Source organism: Triturus cristatus, chromosome 4_1, assembly GCF_964204655.1.
Source record: "Triturus cristatus chromosome 4_1, aTriCri1.1, whole genome shotgun sequence".
NCBI classification, from domain to species: domain Eukaryota; kingdom Metazoa; phylum Chordata; class Amphibia; order Caudata; family Salamandridae; genus Triturus; species Triturus cristatus.
The window spans coordinates 396,083,249-396,105,878 of record NC_140585.1 but is presented as its reverse complement, the minus strand read 5'-3'; the positions used below and the strand labels follow the sequence as shown (position 1 = coordinate 396,105,878).

General features: G+C 41.4%; 1 protein-coding gene across 2 annotated transcripts in view; it reads left to right on the top strand.

Moving 5' to 3' along the window:
- LOC146855000 (patatin-like phospholipase domain-containing protein 2) overlaps nucleotides 1-22,630 on the top strand; it is a 312,239-nt gene that overhangs the window by 178,914 nt on the left and 110,695 nt on the right. For both annotated transcript variants that reach the window (XM_085652465.1, XM_085652464.1), the window contains exons 5-6: nucleotides 2,371-2,431; nucleotides 8,163-8,384. In XM_085652465.1, the coding sequence (XP_085508591.1) occupies nucleotides 2,371-2,431; nucleotides 8,163-8,384 (283 nt within the window). The remainder of the gene's footprint in view (nucleotides 1-2,370; nucleotides 2,432-8,162; nucleotides 8,385-22,630) is intronic.

Below are 22,630 nucleotides of genomic sequence, written 5' to 3'. Positions count from 1 at the left end.
ACGGTGTCTCTAATACCTTCAAGTTGAAGTGACGGTACCCCTCTAAATGTCATAAAACGCAAGCAATACAAAACTGCTGGAATAAAAAGTGCCGAATCCCCGAACCCAAATAATAGGAGAAATGCAGGAAGGTCGATCTTGTCGTAAGAGGAATAAATAGAATGGTTTGTGTTTTGGGAGCTAACGAGACCAGACAAATCGGTCAACACATGGATTGGAGGTGATTTGTTCTATTTGTAAGTTGTATTCAGCCTTATATCCAATCACCCTCTGGAGCCAAATTATAGATCGATTTGTTTGTCTGCGATTGCCTGTCTCCTTGCAACTTCCACAAACTGTAAAGATGGACCTTTGTGGCTTTTAGTGTGTTTGAGAGAGAGGTGGGGTTCTCTTAAGCACTGGTTCTTAACCTTTACACTTATGTGGACACTGCAAAAACAAATGTATATACAGATTATGAAAAGTGTAAGTGTGTGTGTGTGTGTGTGTGTGTGTGTGTGTGTGTGTGTGTGTGTATATATAAATATATATATATCTTGCAAATTCAATAATAGAAGTTACAATTTTAATGGGTAAGTGTAGCTTTTCAAAATGACGAAACTAGTAGACGCTAGCATCTTTCATCTTTTTTGGTCCTAATGTATCTTATGCTCTTTGTCTGGGCATACCGGCGAGCCAGTTGAGGCCACTAACAGTCCGTAGATTCGGGCTGCTGTACTTAAAGTATAAACTTCATTTTTGGCCTCCAATTTCTTACTCCTTCATATTTACACAGCATGTTAAAATGTTCGCTTTTACATTTTGCTCTTTTAAAATATATTATAAATGCTTTCTTAATCGGATAATAGTTTCCTAAACAGTCGGGGCCCCTTTTGAGTAGGCAGCCTGAAACGCAGTTTAAGAACCACTGCCCTAAGGGACTCGTGACATGTGTTCAACACATAAATCACACATTTTCTAGGGTAATGTGTAAAGTGTGCCCCCTTGGTCATTAACCTGGCTAGAGAGAGAAATAGATATGAGTTGCCCACAATGTTACTTTCTCCCCAAACGATGCACAAGCCAATTCTTGTGCTAAGTGGCAGAGGAAATATTTTTTTAATGAGGGGGTGACCAGGAACAAGCCCAAGTATACATAAAATAACCTACTGAAGGCGTCATTCTAAAATAGTTTGAGTGTTATGTTTGGTAAAATGATGCAAAATCCTCATTAAGCCTGACAAATTATACTCTGACAATTTGTTTTCACCCAAAGTCCGTATATGCTCATTAATGTGATCATATCATTCAGGATTTAATGGAATCAGTAAGGTCTTTCAGAGAAAATGTGTCTGTGGGTCAAACCAATGTATTTAAAGGAGAAAGTTCCTATCTCTCCTCACATGATGTCAAATCAACTCTAGTACAGTGGTCACACTCCAGACACGTTTGCTCATTGGTAAATATTAAACTGCTATTTGTCAGAATCCGTGTCTCGTTCATCGGTCAAGATTCAGTGATGTGTGTTTGAACGGAGGTAATGCTGCAGCTTGATTTCGTGATAGCTACCGTTGGTCAAAAATTGATGCCTAGCATGAATCCCTCTTTGGAATCGGGCATTAGAGATTGGCTCTTACCCAAATTTAATAATAAATATTAAACTTGACCAAGCTCACATAAGCCTTTCTTATCTCTGCCTTTGCATATGTTTAGAAAAACCACATTATGTGAGGGATCTGATAAAATCGTGGAATGGGGGCAGAGCTGAAATAATCCGAAGTGTAGTTCTGTTTAAGCCATGGGGGAATGACTCCAGAACGCCTGATTGGAAATCCCTTTCATTACCACCCGAAAATAAAGCACTAGACCTTACAAGTGCACATTCTGTTAGGAGATAACAAAGTCCTTAGAATACCTTTTTAAAGTGCTAGACTGTGAGCAATACTTTTAACAGGGAGTCAAGTTCAGACTGAGCACCAGCCCACCAGTATGCCTCATGTGATCCGAACAGGATAAAAGCAGGCAGATGCACAGTAGCCCGCTGCACCATACGTAGCAGATGGTGCCAGCATCTACAGCATCCAGATGAGGGCAAACTCGCTATCAGCTTTCGGTGCCTTAAAATTTTATTTAAATTGCAAAGCTACTATTGATCATCCTCCAATTTTCTATTTAGAATAGGGTATTTAAATCAGTGTAAAGTACCCCTTTAACACATCAGAAGTACAGTCCATCAGATTATGGATAATCATTCATTTAAAAAAAAAAAATATATATATATATATATAGTACAAACTCCAACAGTGTGGAACCGATTTGGCTTATTTTTGTGTTCTTTTATTTGTGATTGCTTCCGCAATTCATGGTTAACCAACATAACTGTGTCCGCAGGTGCTTGGAGAGATGTGCCAGCAGGGATACAATGACACACTTAGATTCCTGAAAGAAAACAGTACGTTCATTTCATCTACTTCATCCTTTTGGTAATGTAACTATCATTTGTGCTTAGTCTGTAGCGTTGGAAGTAAAGCAGTAGCTACCTCAGTCTTAAGTGAGTGAGATGCTATGTACCATGTACTGTAGAAAGTCCATGCTGTTTTATTAGATTTTCATCAGTAAAAAACAACGCGAAGTAAGAGATCGCTCTCACAAGGTAAATCATGTCATGTCTGCTGAAACGGGTGCAGTGTGCGTTCCCTAGAGAATGTCCTACTTTCACTAAAATCAAGTCCTTTTGTCATTTTTCTTGTCTTTATTATAGTGAAATGCAGTGCTATCAAGGTTTGGGGGCATAAACAGTAGAAACGGCTATCTTGAATCTTAAGGGTGTGGTATGTACGGTACTGTAAAACATTTAATAAATGTGACTAAAGTTAAATGTAACAAGCCCTTGAATTCTGAAGGACTTATAGAAGATTTCTGAGCGAACAATTTCCAGGAAAGAAATTCATATACTTAAAACATGTACAAAAATTTTATTGGTACATGCTCTAGCCTCTTGTTGAAACATTATTATAGTGATTTTCAGATATTTGAATGTTAGCACAACTCAAAAGTGTGTAGGTTAAAAACTATCCAATTTTCATTACCCAACATGTAATGGGCTCTTTTTTAAAGGAGGAGGAAGTAGAAGAGACTTCCATGGCAACTGCAATGGAATAGAGGTGGTCTTGGACAATCTAGAGACTCCATCATGTGATGGACACAGTCTGAGCCTTTTCTTGAGTGCATGCAGAGCATCGGAAGGATGGTTGAATCTATGCAACTTCAACAGTTGTTCTAACACTGAATGATGTGACATTGAAAGGTGCCGCAGTGTTGAATTAGATGAAGACGTCGGCCGGGAGTTCTTGGACATAGAAGACTTGCCTGACGTTGACTATCTTGTTTCAGCAACAAGAGAGGATCTGTCCTCTACTACAAGTCAAAGGGGTGACCCTGTGTCCCTCAGAACCTGGGTATTGTTGATGTAGTCTACAATAAGTCCAGTTGGCGAGACCAATTTCTTTTAAATGATAGCAATTTAAATGAGAAAACATTTCTTTTTATGTAATTCGAACGTAGTACTAAACACACAAAGATACTTCAAGTTATATATGTTTAATAGATTTAACAAAATACGGAAGGTTCACTCAACAAAAGTCATTCAAGACCACAGATAATGGCCATTTATCTTGTTTTTATTCCAGAAGATTATAAACAAACGGCAAACAGCCAACGCGTTTCGTCCCTTTTGCCAAGGAACTTCTTCAGGGCTGTGAAAATTGCATAAAAAACAATTACAATACGACAACCAACATAACGCATAACAGACTTCAACTGTACATGAGACCAAAGACAAAACATTAATATCTTAAAGACACCATGTATATTAAAAACAAATATTTTACATATATCATATTCACTGATTAAATATCACATATGTTCAATTTGACAATATAATCCGTTAAAATACACACATTTGGTAAAAACCAAACCAACCTAATGTTGATATTTCAAAATGAAAAAAATATTTTAATATCCTAATCAAATATTTTTCAGTATACAGCAAATTTGTAGGTAATTGTAGGTAGATTAAGTCAGTTAACAATACAAATTCATGAATCCGACATAAAAGAATTATATCCAATGAAAGTAGACAAAAACCTAAAAGAGGGAACATAGAATTAACAAAGGAGAAGTATGTCAAAGAATATATTTCAAAAAGAATGAAGGAATTCAAAAGAAAATTTCATAAGACATTTCAAGAAAGGCAAGAAGAAAAAGAGGAAACCGAAAAGAGAGAGAATATAAAAAGGATTTAAGAGATAATTAGTATAGTCCAATGGCCACCAATAACCAAGACCGACTATGGACAAATAATACCAAAAAAGTAATAGTGTAAATAGAACCCAGACTTGTGAAGAAAAGGGAGCAAGGAATAGATTTAAGCAGCCAATACCAATACAAACTACATAGCAAAAAAAATCTCACCTATAAATCAATTGACACGAATAATATTGGGGAGATGTTTTGCACAGTATCCCAAAGACGCAAGATCTGATTACTGGAAAATATTCAGCACAGATGTATCCAAATCTGATAATCAAAAGGGATACATATCATATGACATCGTCCAATAATCAATTAAAAGTCCATGACATCCTCAAAGCGCAACAAATCACATCAAGGAAAAGCACGAAAAACATAATACAAAACTCCAAATCATTCACCAAGTAAACAGCGGACACGTTTTGGCTATCAATTCGTCGTATGTGTCATGCCGCTGTATAATTATCCCTTAAAATGCCAAAAGAGCACATCAATTATACTACTTATACATCCCATGTTCCGTTGATATATAAATAAACAAAGTAGCGTCTCACCGAATAATAATGTAAAGGTCACTTCCATATTAAGATGGACCATAACAGCATGAAGAGTAATGGCAATGACCGAAAACAGTTCTTGGTGGTTAGAATCCCGATCTATTTGCACAAAAGAGGAAATGTATAGTAGATCATCGTAGATAATGAGTGGACCCCAACTTTGGTTTCCCATCTATCAATAAACGCTATACTTCAATCCAACACATCCACGAAAAAAGAAGAAAAGCGAAAGCAATATCCCTAAAGAAACTTGGAACACTAATAAAGACGTTCCACACATATGACAGCTCCGGTATGATGTTAACGTTTCTAACGCAGTGAGGACATAGAGTTAAAATAAACATAAGGTTAACTGGTCATACCTTAAGTAATATATCAAATGTTCACTCAAAAAACGACAGTTAATAATCATGTCGTCCCATCCACCCACATTTAGGTGAAAACAAGCACTTACAAAAATCTCCAATCTTTAAACGAACCGAGTCACACCCTCCGAAAAAATAATAACATCATTGGCTCAATGTTTACATGGCATCGCATTCTCCCTAGACGCCTGAGCATCAATCACTTACTTGTAAGGGACATCCGTATCCAACAGCTTAATAACTGGCAAGAAATTGTGGCCCGCAGTTCACACTAAATTTAAAGGCATCACAGAGGAAAAGAAATAACGCATCTTGCGTAAAGACGCGCCATTGAGTCAAAGGACATAGAAAGCGGCGTATATGAAGACTCCTTGGCACACGGTCGCCATCTTGCTATGCCTGCGAAGCAATTAGTATTAAAAAAAGACTCCAAACTATAGTAGAGTTTGCATTCAATTGATTTGAGTAAATGCAAACAAAAAATTGCTCGTAAAATAATATGAAATATTACACCAGATTTAAGAAAAGAAAAAGGAGGGGGGCATTACAGAAGACGCGTGATTGGCGTATCATGTGTCGAGACGCGCTATACGGGCCGAAAGCATAGAAAACGTCATAAACCAAGGAAATATCCTTAAACGAATAGCGGTCATCTTGCTATGCCTACACAACGAGAATATGTAAATTTCAACGTATAAAAATTTATAAATTAAATTAATCTAAATAGATGCGAAAAAAACATAAATCATAATACAAAATAACAGAATTACCATATCTCGTTGAGAGGCAAAGCTCAATTGTCTGTAACGTTGAGCAATAGGATATATAAACATAGTGACAGGATCTTACTCCAAACAACAGGAGCAAATGTCACCATAAATATGGTGTATATATTTTTTGGCATATTCGTCCGATGTCAATAATCCAAAAGGACGTCCATGACGTACACTTGATAAGGACACAAAAATACCACATCCCATTGGTGGACGGTCATCCAAAATTAAAGGATATATAGAAAGTATTGGTTTCCTCTAAAGTCCTAAGTTTTGAGATTTCATCCAGATAATCCTATATAACGGAAACCAAATCTTAAAAGGCCAAAGTGATATCATTGGTATCTTGTTGATCCAAGTACTCACCCCAGAAAGTAGTGAAACTATTTATCCGTATTGTGGCCCTTAGACGACATATCCATTTAGCCTCCTTTTGTCTAACCTGGAGTTCCCTGTTACCACCTCTATTCCCAATTGGTACATGGTCAATGCCATGGAACAAAAACGTGCTGTCATCAGGGTGTACTTTCTTATAATGTTCACTCAAGGGATATCTATTATCACCATTAAGTATCGCCATGCGAGACCAATTTCTTTTAAATGATAGCAATTTAAATGAGAAATTTCTTTTTATGTAATCCGAACGTAGTACTAAACACACAAAGATACTTCAAGTTATATATGTTTCATTTATATACTTCATTTGGTGAGAGAGGCTGTCAAACAGAACTTAAACAAAACAACCATTTAATCAGTGACTGGTGTGACATATAGTGAGAAAAGTGGTGAGCTGACAAACACGACATGAATCCATAGATAACAAAACAAATTAAAAAATCTCTGTCCAATTATAAAGTTCAAAGGTAACCTGAAATATCAACTATTCATAGTTACAATGACTAAAGACATGAGTAGGTTGTATGTAGACGTTTCCACCCGAATGTCTGTATTTTTGAACGTGCATCACGTAGGTCATCATAGTCTTCCTTCTGGAGCAGATTCAACTCTTGCACACTCCAGAACCAATAAGATAGGTCACCAGTGAGTTTTGAAAAGATGTCTTTGAGGGACTCTGCCTCTTCCACTTTCATCTTAAGGATTTCAAATGGATTTGGGGGAGGGGCGATATGCACATGAAAGGCTTATTATTTCAGCACTGCTATGGTGTGAGCAAAAGTATGTGGAAGAACAATCACTTTTACTGTGCTTCATTGGGTAGCTTACCCACTTCATATATACTGCTCTCCCATATTTACTTAATTGGTCAGTTCTCCTGCTTTCATTGTTGTGACACAATTTTCCTTAAGAAAACGTGTTAGGTGGGATGGTTGAATTCATCATAGTCACTGGTAGTTCATATGGATGGTGTTCTGGTCCAGCATTTTTTGTTTTGCTCAATGGGGCACTACAAACTGGGTTCAACCATCTGCAAATCAGCTTTGGTCCTGCTTCAGTGGGACCAGTCCAGCTCAACAGCTGGTGAACATTCGGTCTCCAGAAAAATGCTGAACTGGAATGTGGCCCAAGATTATTACCAGTGACTGGGATGTATTCAAGCTTTCCACCCATCGTGTTTTGTTCTTCTCCGTGAGACCCTTGTTTGGGCCTCATTAGAAAGGTGCACCTTTATTGTGAGTACAATGGTTATGCTGGACGTCGATTCCATAGCTTCCCAGCCGTATGACTTAATCTGCACCTTACTAATAAGGCCCAGTAAGGTTAAAACCAGTCTTTCAATGCTCCAGTTTGGTGTAGACAGTTCTGCTGAAGCAGCCAAGGATAAAGATATGGTTGGTCACTCCGTCTAGTGGCACAGTGAGTAAACATATTGGAATGTGGCTCAGAGTAATTACGTCTGCTGAGGTTAGTTCAAGCATTACGTTCCTTACTTTTTTGTTGGTTTCCTATGTATATTTTGTATCCAGAGTTCAACATCTTAGAGCCTCCATTTGTAGCATTAGTAATGATTCATAATCGATTCATCTGCCATCACCAGGCGACCTGATCAAAGAAAGTCTCTAATTGACTCTGGAGTTTCTACCGGAGGGTTCGAGAAGCCCTGCTCCGATTTTATGTTGACAGATGCTTCACAAAGGGATTTAAGTGGTTGCCACTTGAAGGACGTTTTGCATGGTGTGATTCTGTAGCCAAGGCTAACAGTTGTATTTTTCTCATAGATTTGTTGAGTGTGGCCGATCCTTCAGTTGACTTGCACTTAACAGAATCGGAAACAGTCCTACAATGCTGCACAGCTGGTGAATATAAGAAAACTCTTTCCCAGTGCACAGCCAAAGAGGACAATGAAAAGAAGATGAAAGCACTCAAACAGCAGATTGTCAGCAAACGGTGGCCTTTGGATAAAAGAATAGCCGAAAAACTACCTCCAAGACTATGCAAAGGTACAGTTCTACTGCTCATTCTTTTGCCTGTTTCATTTTTTATTTTTATAAGAACATTTTTGCTTTAGTGTACAAGTCAAAATATAATCAATAAGTAAGAGGGATTAGATCTAGAAGCCTTTTTCGTGGCCTGCCTTGCGGAAAACAGTATTTGAATCTATTTTGCAATAATTTCCCTCACTAATGTAAATAGCTGGGAAACATTTGCCTCTGCATTGTAAGCATTTGGTTGTAGGGGAGAATGAATTCAAAGTTGTGCTCTTGGGCAACCATGGCAAGTGCTTGTAAGTCAGAAAAGATTGTGAATGGGAGAGTTTTAATATTTCTTTGAAATAATCTGGGTTGCGATGTAATAGTATTAGTAAACCAAGATCCTTAAATCGGACACAGCCTTTCACTACTAAAGCGCTTAAGACAGGTGCGAGAGGTTCTCAGGGATATTTGTTGAAAGATGTACAGCTGAATGCTGTATTTTTTGATTCCCAATTATGGAATTTGTCCTATGTATTTATTCTTCTATTCATAACTGTTATGGAGATTCTGAAAAGTTATTTTAAAAATTTTGATTTTTCAGATCATGCTTTTGAGAAAAAGGCAAGTGCGAGTTTCTACAAGTGTGACCACAGGCCACTGTGGCTTTAACTTTATGAGCCCTGTAAGGAAATTGTTCTACAGTGTCGTTAATCTCCAAATTCCTAGGTTCCTTTTCTATGCATAATGTGGGGATATCTGAATCCCAGCCCAAGGGTTTTCCATTTATTTTTTTTGTCACTGAGGAGTCTGCCATTCTTTTCTAAATCCTAACTTTACACAGTCATGTTCATTGAGAAGCCTAATTTGATAGACTTAATTTTGATTAGGTTGTAAGAGGCTCCTGGTCTACCTTGGGTTCTTGTAATTTTCAGGTCCGGGTCTCTTCTCCTTGAGTTAAGTGGTACAGGGATGGAGAGTTTAAAATGACACCTTATCAGATGCTACTGATTTTTCTTTTTTGCCCACAACATGGACTATTGTTTTATTTTGATGGGCTTGTACTAAATGTATTCTTAAACTTGCTGGGAGTTACGCAAAATTGAGGTTGTTTGAATAATTGCTTAAATTACCCAGCAGATATACAGAGAAACATACCACCTTCTCATTACCCTACAGGCTGATAAACGTTTTATTCTAATAATCTTAATTCTTTATGCTGTTCTGATTCGATCTTGTAATATAAACTTGTCCTATGATAACCCTCTTTAGCATGAGCTGTAGTGAAACTCAGCCAGAACGTGCAATTTTTGACTAAAAATCTGTTGTTGGTAATTTTCCTCTGATAACCCAAATAAGTCTTAGACCTGGCTTCCAGCATTTACATATCCTAGATCTGTTCTAAATCTTTTAGCACATTATCACTAATTGATTAGATGTTTCTAATTTTTGAATCTGTAAATTTTAGCACAGGTATCTCTGCCACATATGTTCTGCTTGCCCAGTAGTGTCAATATTTGGTGCTTACAGTTGTCCTGTCTGGGCACTGAGCCAAAATTGATATGCTGATACTGTAATAGGTGCAGTGTTGTAGGATGGATGTTGTGGGCCACCTGAAGGCTTGCCTATTGGCTGTGAATGTTTACACTGGCCATTCTCTTTGGTGGTGAGGTTTCTGGTTTGTGCTAATTGAATGGTATCATAGTACTTCCATAATATTGCGTGTTGGTTTGTCTCAGTAGTCTCTTCATCACAGTGTATTGCAGCAATGTGCTACTCCCAATTATAAGGTGAATAGTTCCTCCCACTCCATTTTCTACCCTGATGTAACCTAACTTGTCCTTCTTTTGTCTACAGAGCAGTTGTTTTCAATAGTTTTACATTTTTTGACACTGAAATTGTAGCACTTTTCCCAGTTTTTCTTGTGCCTACTCTTACTCAAATACTCCTTATATTCTTCCCTCAAAAATCTTATACGTACTCCTCTCCTGTTGAAGTCACCTGCTGAGACCTTTCAGACCTCTAAGCAATATCCCTGTTGATGTTCCTTTTACAATTTCCATGCCCCGATTGCTCTGAGTATCATGTCCCGGAGTTGCACCAAGCAGATTCCTTTTCTTCATCCAGGTGTCGTCAAAGTGCCATTCCTCCTCGTATCCCCTTCACCTCTTACCACCCTTTTCCTTCAGTGTCTATATCCATTCTGGTATTATTGTGCTTCTACCTCTGCACTCATTAGTTGTCCTCTTCCCATTACATTTTCCAGATGCTCCAAGTTTATGTAACGACAGCAGATGGAAATCACTGCCATAAGCTTTTTACGCTAAGATAGTCTAATTTATTGGTACTTGTTTGTAGAAAATGGTAATGGGCATATAAATTACAGATCCTGGAGCAAGTGTGCCTAAAGTAAATCCAAAATAATGGGACCCATTCCACATTTTCAGGATGAATGAGTATTCTATAATTGCCATCCATTTGTATGTATTTATTTTAAATGTAACTTTCATGGATATCCAGAAAACGTGAAATGGATAGAACTCCCTTGGACATTCTTAGTATAGCCTTTGTTTAGCGCATTGCTGTTTAAAGTAGGCTGTTCTCATTAAACAGAACACAGGATATATGATTCACTCCTAGGCGCCCGGCTGGTGTCTGGGAACCTCTTTCGTTTCAGTACAGTTCTGACGCCGTCTGCCAACTTTACCAAACTAAGGAGGTCCTAGGACAACAGCCAGTCCTGTATACAAGTTCTATACGTGTAAGCAAATTTCAACAAGGCTAGAATCCTAGTAACGTATGTTAGTCTTTTTGGCTACCTAGGGCTGACTCTCACTTAGGATTTTGATTGGAGATGTCACATTGAAAAGAGAAGGCTTAAACTAACCCAAAACAGTGGGGTATTGACAAGAGCACAGAACAATTCCCATTTCAATCCAGTCTCCCCAGCAATCCAAATCTATAAATTGCGGGCAGTAGGACCTGCCTTGTAGGGGCCGAGCTCTGGGGGCATAGGGATATTTCTCCGGTTTGCTTGTTAATGAGACCCGCTTTCTTTTGTCAGCTATTGGGTCTACCAAATAGTACCCACCACTACCACTACCACTTGGACTTGAACTGGGAGAAACGACTAATACGGAGGTGGTGGGAATCAGGCCCTTACTTGTTTGGAGACGGATCTGGGCATTGCCAGAACTGTATTGTTATTGAGCTGGCCTCAAGGAAGTGTTATGGATCCCAGTGTCAGGTAGCCTACCTTGGATAAAATATATCAAAGATACTTTGACCAAGGTAGGGTGTGCAGATATGCGGACAGAACCGGAGGCCACTATGTAAGTCAGTAAATCACTGTTAAAGAGGCAGTACCAGTAAAACAAATTCTCCTCATATGGCTCCCTGACTGACTCTTTCAAGGCAGACTATAGGTTCGAACAGTCTTTGCATGAAATTGAGCCTCCCTTAGCTTGAAAGTTGAACATACAGTTTAGATACCGCACTCTACCAATAATCTCTTACTGGCAAATGGGTAATTAAACCGAGCCCTACAGGATACACGTGCCCTAGTTGTGGGGCAGATAGGGAGTCAGAAGTGCATTTTCTGTTTTTCTGTCCAGCTTATGTTAAAAGCAGGAAAAAGTGGATTATTCCTGTTTTCGGCTTCTAGGTGTCGGGGATCATCTAATCGTTTTCCAAATTTTAAAAGCAGAGGTTAGGCAAAGTTTTGTTTTCGCTGGGTCCTGCTACTTATTCGCAATAACGAGGATTAGGCAAAAAATGTGCCTCTAAATCTTCGCTTATTTTAAACCTTTGTATTCATTATTAATTTTACTTTTATCATGTTTTACTTGTACTGTATTTATCTGCTTTTTAATATTTCATACGATGTAATTATGTAATGCAATTTTATTTGGTTCTTTTTATGGCATACAGCCGATCAACTGAACAGGGCCTATATTTTGTATTCCCGAGAAACCTAATTCAAGGTGAATGGCTTTGACAGCTGAAATTTTTTTTTACAATTGTTTTTCTTTTGTCTTTTCAGTCTCCGATATAATTTACAGAGACAAGATGACTTTTTCTGATGTGCCTAAGAAATTAGGGTTTTGTTTTAGATCCGTTTTAAGCGTTAGAACTGGTATTTAGGCTATGCACACTTTTAAGAGCTCACAAACTTGAAAAAATGATAAAGACCAAACCGGTTGTAGTTTGCCTAAGCTAATTGATACTGGGTATGAGACTTGTTATTGTTAATACTAAGTATTGATAGCTGTTAACCACTTTCAGGTCTTTGTTTATTATCCACTGGTAAGGCGAATGTAGACCTCTTGCCCCAAAGGTCCTTACCTTGGTTTTATACTTGTTTATCAGTAAATTATGGTTCGGGGCATTGTTAGCTAAGGCAGCTAATGGCTGCTGCACTCTAATGGGGGAAGATCAAATGAAACCAAATACTCTTCATGCATTGAAATAGACAAGTGAACTCTACCTAGTTTAAAAGGAAAACCGCTCTTTAGAAGGTTGGAAAGATAGCAGTATATTGCAGGAATGATGTTGCTGCAGCACTGCTTAAGTCCGTTCAATGTTAGAACTTTCGCTGTACGTGTCCCACTGTGAAATTGTGTGAGCACTACATTTTAATCAGTTAATTTATAACAGACATCCAAAATACTTTGTATAGTTCCTACCTTTATTCCTTTAAAGATTTATTTCTCACCTTTATTTCTCGGTGTAGTGCGATATGCCCACAGTATGTCATCTACACTTCATCTCAAATTGGCACCCTCACACAAAGCTAACTGAAAAAATTATTTCAAAACTCAATGAAATCCCTCCACAGTGCTATTGCTTTGAGGAAATTGTACAGATGTACGCACATGCCAACTCCCATAATGTTTTCATGAATCCATTTCCAGTGATATCAAGGTAGCCCCCTCTTTTAATACCATAGCTCAACTACACTCGACACTCAACTCTACTAGAAAATCTCATACCCGGAAAACATCCTCTCACTCAACACCGTCCTAACGTCCACTCAAAATTGGTTAACCGAGAACCATCTCCTACTCAACACCTCCAAAACGGAGTTCCTGCTCATCTCCCCTCCAAAACACATCCCCAAATTAGATCTCTGGCTGACTCACCTCACTGCTTTCAACTGCACCCTGATTTATCATAGATTCAGCTAAATCACTAGGAGTCACCATGGACAAGCACCTGAATATGAATAATCACATCAGCAATGTTTGTACGGGGGCAAACCACTTGACTAGAACTCTCAGAAATATCAAACCTTTCTTGTCACAAAATGATTTCAAACAGGTGGTACAAGCGCTTGTCCTGCAGAGGCTAGACTATGGCAGTGCTAATCTCTGTGGCCTACTCAAATACGCCTTGACTCCACTATGGGCCTCACTAAATACCGCGGCTAGACTGGTTACTGGCGCCAAACGAAACAAGCACATTTCCCCAGTCCTTAAATCTCTCACCTGGCTACCCTTTGAAGCATGAATTCAGTTCAAGATTGCAGTACTGGCGCACAAAGCCCTTAACTTCAATACTCCCAGGTACCTGGTGCAAAAACTTGAACTATCCTGTGGGGAGAGAGCCTCAAGAAGCGCCTCTACTTTCCTCTTGAAACCTTGCACCTTTAGCAAAAAGAGAACTTGTCTCCGAGCCTTCTCAGGGTGAGCCCCAAAGATTTGGAACTCTCTTCCATAGAAAGTACGTAGTCTCACCTCAACGACGGCGTTCAAATTGGAAAACAAAAGACTCCTAATAAGCACATTCTTACCCTAAGCGGGCTAGGCTCATGGGATCAGATGACATTGTTCGTATTATCTTGGTACCTCCATTTGATACAGTTCTTCTATTCTGCATATTATTGCCCCCTTTGTTACCCGCTTACTTCTGCTTATTGTATGGTCTTCGTTTTTCCCAATTGTTGATGTTAATACACTCATGTCCTCTCTTGTAAAGCGCTCGGTTATCCCTTAGGATCTTGTTTGCGCTTTATAAAACTTTATAAGTAAATACATTAAATAAACTACCTTTTGTAGAATTTACTCTAGTAACAAATTCTCCTTAGGCCACTGCGATAATTGGTCTGTAGCTGCAATGGCATATTTAGGTACTTCACCTAGACCTCTGTATGGGCCAGAAATATCTAGAGATTTTCTACCAGGCGCCATCAGATATGTCTACAAAACAACTCTGATATTTCAATGTATTTTGGGATTTATCACTTCATGCACATGCAATACCCTGGTATGATTTCTCTTAAACAACTGCAAGCCACCCAAAAATCCATTCTTGGCCTCTTTTTAGTACCATTCATTCCAAGGTGCCTTTCATGAGCCAATTAGAGGACTCATTCACATATAATCTCCAGGTCCAAATAACTGCTGTCTTCAATACCAAAATCCATACTCCTAAGAAATATAGTTTGAGACCATACTACAATAAAACTTCACATTCTAATGATCTCTTATGGGGCCAAATTGTTTTCTTAAGTGTTTCAATCTGAGACAGAGTGTTGTCTTTCCCCACAACTGCTTGCTATTCCACTTTTGTAATGCCACCTGCAGAGGCATGATTTACAGTTGATACGCAATATAGATCTCCATTGTCATCCTCCGTGTTATCATCACTAACCGGTAACCAAAACAAACTGCAAACATGTTGGAGGTTACTTCACCATATCCTGTGTTTAACTTTCTCTTGCAAGCATCGTGCCATATAAATTCACATTTAAAAAAAAAGAAATTTTAACGGTTGCATAATGAAAGTTTTTTTTTCTTTTTTTTCCCCTGAAATTATAATTTCTCACGTGTCCTACTTCATATACAAGCAACACCTAACGTCCTGATAGCAGTTCTTTTCCAACTTTCTCTATTTGTGCAGGCGACTTGGGTTTCTTTCCTATCATGTTGGCTCTGCATTTGCCCACTCTAGAAAAGTTTACCTTTCCTTTCCACTTAATACAAACTTGTCCCAAAGTAAGACGTGATTTGATGGATGCCACATGTCTTTTGTGACCTTACCTAAGGAACACCAGTCTAGCCACTTTAATCTGATTCATTTGCATTCCTACCTGATACATTGGCATTTCCACTCTCATTTGATAAACTGGTTTCTCCACACGCACATCACCATTGACATAACTGCTTTATTTCATGTAATGTATCTTGAACATTTTAGCTATCTCAGTAGCTTTGTTTAATGTTAACATTTCAGTTGGTAACTTTGCTTGAAGTTTCACGTTTTGTGTACTAATTGATCTCTGATAACCTCATCATGAAAAGAACGATAGTTACACATGAAGGCTAATGTTCTTAATGATGAAATAGGTTCATTAGGCATGTATCCTTGACTCAGAATGTAAGCCGAGCCACAACTTCATTGATCTTTACAAAGTTCAATGGCAGTCTGATACTCATCTACTTGGTCTTCATCTAACAATAAAGGCCGTAAGTGATTTAGAATTCTGTGATTTGCTGCACATAAACAATGTATCAAACTTGCTAACTTTCATCTTCCGGTAAAAATGTCTCCCATTGGAGATCAGGGTCCTCTGGGCAAACCAAGAATGTACTTGGACCAGCTACCCCTTATCTACTGGCCAATAACTGTGCCGATTCATGAATAATCTTTCAGCTTCCACTCACTGATGTGCTTTAATGAATTTTCAATCTAGAATTTTTCATTTTATTCCCCCAAATTGTGTTGAATCTTTATCCAATTTTGTGTATCCATATCAGTTTGTGTATCCCTATTCAAGAGATGCTATTAAAACTTTTAGTGTTGCATTACGTGATTAATTTTTTTTTTTTTTTTATAGCAATGACAGCCAATTTTGTGTATACAATTTGCCCAATGCCTTACTATCCACTGGTGGCACTCTTTATGCTCATGATGCAACGCATCTTCCTGTTGGACTTGTCCCTTTCTTCAGGGTCATCCCCAAAGTTTTTGACTTCCCCCCCCCCCCCCCCCCTTCCTGAACTAGTTTTGTTGGCTTTTAGGACTCTGCATACTTGACCACTCGTGACCAGTGCTAAAGAACAAGTTACTTGCCTTTGGTAACGCTTTTTCTGGTGGATACAGTATCTGCCTGTGGATTCCTTACCTTTGGAATTACCCCTGCACCAGCATTCCGTGGAAACTTTTTTCCTAGCTCTCCCACGTCGACGAGGACGTCACAAAGACACGGCTCGGCTCACGACTCCGTCTGACGTCATCGGAGCCACGAATAGACCTATTCTGCATGCTGACGTCAGTTCCACCCATTGTTTCCGGCCTCCGAGGCGAACGGGTGGACCAGCATCATAATTGAAGTATACACAGTATACAATATAAACATAGATACATACAGTATAAAGAATCCATGGAAAAGCAAAAACAAACTAGGCATTTCCTATGAACGAAACAAGGCATTTAAAATACACAGGAAAACAGCCATGTTAAATAAATCATAAAACCTTTGGTATACGTAGGTGGACAACAGGGAGGCGGGTGGGTTAGTGAGGAATCCACAGGCAGATACTGTATCCACCAGAAAAAGCGTTACCGAAGGCAAGTAACTTGTTCTTCTGATGGATACATCTGCCTATGGATTCCACTCCCGGAGGAGGGTGTCCACCAACCTATACCAAAAAATCTTGAAGCAGAGAGCGTGCAAAATGGCCGTCCCTCCTAACCTCAGAATCCAAGCAGTAATGCTTCGCAAAGGTATGGAGGGAGGCCCAAGTTGCTGCCTTACAGATATCAACAACCGGAACACCTCTAGACAGGGCAGAAGAAGATTTAGCTCTGGTGGAATGAGCTCTGATACCTTCAGGCGGTTACTTCTTGGCCAAGGCGTAGCAGATCTTGATGCACAAGATGATCCACCTGGAGAGAGTCCGCATGTTCACAGCCTTGCCTTTCATTTGCCCAACGTAGTGCATTAAGAGCTGATCGTCCAGCCTCAGATCCTTGGTTCTATTCAAGTAGAAACTGACAGCCCTCTTAGGATCCAAGCGATGAAGTCTCTCCACCTCCCTGGAAGGGTGAGGGGGGAGGATAGAAGGTAGGTAAAGTAATGGATTGCCCAAGATGGAAAGGAGTAACCACCTTAGGTAGGAAAGCAGCCCTGGTCCTGAGAACTATCTTTTCTGCATGAATGGTCAAAAACCGGGGTTTGGAACTAAGAGCCTGAAGCTCACTTACCCTCCTAGCCGAGGTAATAGCAATCAGAAACACCGTTTTGTAAGAGAGAAGCCTCAACGGACAACTAAGAAGAGGCTTAAAAGGAGAACCCATTCGAAATGTAAGAACAAGATTTAAATCCCACTGAGGCATAATAGGAGTGGGAGTAAACCTATTAGTAAGGCCCTTATTGAACCTCATAACAAGGGGGGACTTGAACAAAGACGGCTGGTCCGGCAAACCTAGAAAAGCAGACATGTCGCTTTACTGTAGACACAGCAGAGCCCTGCTGGGCCAAAAAAAGGGAATACTCAAGAATGTTGGACAAACAGGCTTTCAAAGGATCAATAGACCTCTCTCCACACCATTTAACAAATTTAGACCACCTTGAGGAATAAACAGATTTGGTGGTGTGTCTCCTGGATGACAAAATAACATCTACCACATCCAGTGGGAGAGAGAAAGAACTCAGGTTGCTGTACTGCTCGATCTTTCCGGTCTTATTGTGTTGAAGGGTGATTTAGGTGACTTCAGTCTCTTTCCATTCAAGTCTAAGGGTTAGAGTAGTGTATAGAGCCTATTTATTAGGCACTTCGACATGATCCTGTGTTCTTCCCCATAGATCAGGGTTTGCATATATATATCCTAGGGGATAGATTCGTTAGCATTAGGGGTAATCTGTTCTGTAGTGAGGGTATTTCATGGAGCCGTGCTGAATTCAGGCCTGGTAGGCCTTAAACGGGAGAGACTCCATCTGTCTTCCTGCTCTGGCAGCTCGGGATGTTTCTAGGTCATAGGCAGTGTTTTAGTTAGGAGGTGTTATTCGCTTGGAGAGAACCGGTTCAGGCCGGCCCTTATCGAAGGATTGTATTTTTCTTCATGCCGAAGACACTACATCAGGCCGGCCGGCTGGGAACGTGTCCTTGGCACGGGGAGGTACAAGAATTTGGTGGGCGGCAGGTTACGGGCTGGAATTTTCCATGAGGAAATGCACGTCTATATTAGTAAAAGTTTGAGGCAGATACTGGCACTTGCTTCTTGTCCATGGGCGGCACCTGGCCGTTAGTAGTAAAGCTGCTACTTATTCCAGGGAAGACAGATGACAAACTTGGAGGTGGAGAAAAACCGAGAGATAGATATTCCAAAGAGAAGAGAGTAGCCAATGAGGAAGAGGTCCCAGTGACTCGGAGAGGGAGACGGGAGTAAACCCGTGATTGCGGAGGTGTGACTTCCAGGCGAAGCCGAGGCGCAGACGAGAAGGGAACCTAGATGACCATTGAGTGCAGGCTACATACGACCAAGGTGATGTCAACCCCTTACTATTAGAGTGTACAACTTAATCTTTCACTTTTCTTTGCAGGTTATGTATTATGTTCCGTGAGTGTGCATGTAATAACTAAATAAAGTATTCAGTTTGTAGTAAAGCAATATGTGCTACGTGTTCTTGTGTAAGAGGGTAACCTATTCTTCTAGTCAGCTGTGACTTAACATGAACAGATGTTAATCCTGATCAGGTAGGTGGTAACTGAATAAGGGAGAAAGGAGCCCTTCGAACTGGGGAACAAGTTGTGCTCAACTAGCTGTCTTTGTGTGATCTGATATATAGTAACACTGATGTCGTGGTAATTATAGGATGAACTCGTGCTAAGGCTGCCGTCTGGGCAGGAAGTCCTGGGTCCATTTGGGACCGGGAGGCTGTGACTGCCGTCTGGGCAGGAAGTCTGTGGCTGCCGTCTGGGCAGGAAGTCCTGGGTCCGTTTGGGACCGCGAGGCTGTGACTTGTCTAAAGCTGCCGTCTGGGCAGGAAGTCCTGGGTCCGTTTGGGACCGCGAGGCTGTGGCTGCCGTCTGGGCAGGAAGTCCTGGGTCCGTTTGGGACCGCGAGGCTGTGGCTGCCGTCTGGGCAGGAAGTCCTGGGTCCGTTTGGGACCGCGAGGCTGTGGCTGCCGTCTGGGCAGGAAGTCCTGGGTCCATTTGGGACCGCGAGGCTGTGACTGCCGTCTGGGCAGGAAGTCTGTGGCTGCCGTCTGGGCAGGAAGTCCTGGGTCCATTTGGGACCGCGAGGCTGTGACTTGTAGGTCTTGGTATATATAGTAGGAATTCCCTGTCCTTAGGTGGTACATATATGTGGTTATTTAGGTGTAAATAGGCCCTAGGGAGGGGGTAACGTTCTGGTTTGGGTTAGAGAGGCTCTGCTGAGCGGGTTCCGAAAACCCAAGCAGAACAGTTGCCCCTTTCAATCTCCAGGCATGAAGGTGCAAGCTCTGGAGGTGGGGGTGTAGAACCGGCGCCAGCGACTGCGAGAGGTCTGCCCTGAGAGGGAGATGGAGCGGAGGGTGCGATGAGAGGTGAAGTAGATCTGTGTACCACACCCTTCTTGGTCAATCCAAAGCGATCAATATGACTTGGGCCCGGTCTTGGCGAATCTTCCTCAGAACCCGAGGAATCAAGGGTATGGGAGGAAATGCGTAACATAGCTGTGAACTCCAATCCAACTAAAACGCGTCCCCCAAAGCTCCCTGCATCGGAAACTGCAGACTGCAGAGCGACCGGCAGTGCGCGTTCGTGAGTGGCAAAGAGGTCCAACTGAGGAAATCCTCACATCTTGAAGACAAGATGGACTACCTCTGGATGAAGCCACCATTCGTGATCGGCCGAGAAATGCCGACAGACTGTCTGCACGTACATTCAGCACACCGGCCAAATGATTTGCAAACACACAAATCTGACAGCCCTGAGCCCAGGACCAGAGTCGCAGAGCCTCTCTGCAGAGACAAAACGACCCTACACCTCCCTGTTTGTTGATGTACCACATCGCGGTAATGTTGTCCGTCAGGACCTGAACTGACTGACCGCGAAGGGACGGAAGGAAGGCCTGTAGTGCCAAACGAATAGACCGCAATTCCAGAAGGTTGATGTGAAGCAACCTTTCTTCTGGATACCAAAGACATTTGACCTCCAGATCCCCCAGATGAGCACCCCACCCTAGTGTGGAGGAATCCGTGATCACTGTGGCCTCCGGTGGAGGAAGCTGAAAGGGTTTCCCTTGAGACAAGTTGCCCTGAACACTCCACCAAGACAGATTTGCTGCAGTTTCTCTGGAGATCCTGACTGATTCCCCGAGATCTCCATTGTGCTGATACCACTGCCTGCAGAGACACCACTGGAGCGCCCTCATGTGCCAGCGTGCATGGTTGACCAACAGAATGCAGGAAGCAAACAGACCGAGCAGGCGTAGGACCTTCAGGACTGGAACAACCCCTCCATCGTGGGACAAGGGTATCATTTCCTGAATGGCCAGAATCCTCTGCGGAGGAGGAAATGCTCGACACACTGTAGTATCCAGTACTGATCCTATGAACAGGTTGCGCTGTGAGGGCACCAGGTGAGACTTGGGTACATTTATCGAGAAACCCAAAACGTGTAACAGCCACGCTGCTACCTGCAGATGATGAAGCATCATCTCTGGCGACTTTTCTTTGAGCAGCCAGTCTCACTGGTAAGGGAAAACACAGGAACTCCCGACTTTCTGAGATGAGCTGCCACCACCACCATCACCTTTGTGAAGACTGGGTGCGGAAGTAAGTCCAAACAGGAGAACCACAAACTGGTAGTGTTGGGACCCTATTGTGAAACGTAGATACTTCTGATGGAACTTCAGGATGGGGATGTGAAAATACGTATCCTGCAAATCGATCGACACCATTTAATCTTCTTGCTGCAACGCCAAAAGAACCTGAGCTAGGGTCAGCATCTTGGATTTCTCCTGCTTGACGTAAAAATTCAAAACCCTGAGGTCTAGAATAGGCCTTAACCTGCCGTCCTTCTTGGGGATCAGGAAATACCTGGAGTAGTATCCCTGACCCCTCTCCTGCTCCGGAACCACCTCTATTGCACCTTTTTGCAATAACACAAGAACCTCTCGCTGTAGAAGCAAGAAATGGTCTTCTCAACACCCGCCCTGGTGAGGAGGGTAAGGAGGGGGAAACTCCCGGAAGGGAAGGGCGTACCCATTTTCCACAATATTCAAACCTCAAAGGTCTGTTATAGATTTCCAATCTTGTAGAAAATGGGACACCCGACCCCCTACAGGAGCAGCATGCTCTAAGATGGAGGATCTAGGGCTGCATTCCAGAGACACCAGGGGCGGAAGAGGAGGAGAGTTGACGGGTTGCATCCCGCAAATGACCTCTGTTCGTCCCTCTGTAAGACTTGTACTGGAGGTTCTGCTGCTGTAACTGAGGTTGCTGACGGCCTCGAAAGGAAGATATCCTGCCAAAGCCAAGATATCTTTTAAAACCAAAACCTCTAGATTGAGTTTGGAGTCCTAAAGATTTAGCCGTAGCCCTACTGTCCTTGAATCTTTGCAACGCAGAATCGACTTTTTCCCCAAAACGCCTTGACCCATCAAAGTGAAGATCCAGAACCGTATTCTGAACATCAGGAAAGAAACCTGAAGTCGTAAGCCAGACATGCCTTCTTGTAGCCACAGCAGAGCCCATCACTCTTGCCACTGAATCAGCAGTGTCCACTCCAGACTGTATAACCTCACGAGCAGCTGCCTGGGTATCTGGCACAATCTCCTGAAAAGGTACTCGATCATTTTCCGGCAACTTTGGAATTAGCTGCTTTGCCGAGTCCATCAAAGCATGGATATATCTCCCCAACAAGCAGGTTGCATTAGTGGATTTCAAAGCCATACTTGAAGAGGAGAAAACCTTTTTAGCAGACTGCTCTAGCTTTTTTGAATCCCTGTAACAAGGAGTCTGGGGGAAAAGAACCTGTCGATTGTTTTGAACATTCAAAAGAAATGCAGGATCATTTGGAGCAGGCCTGTACCTTCTTGCTATGGACCTTGAAACCGCAGGTGCTGAGAGGCTTCCTCCACACCTCCAGAATAGGCTCAGTTAAGGCCTCATTAAATGGCAAGAGAGTCAACTACAGAGGAAGGAGAGTGTAAAACCTCTGTTAAAATTTTCGGCCTAAAATTAGCAGTGGGAAGCTGAAGATCCAAAAGTTCAGCGGCCTTTCTAATTACCGCTTAAGGCGCAACATCCTGCAAGGGTAGTGATTTTGGAGATGAAAGTTCCC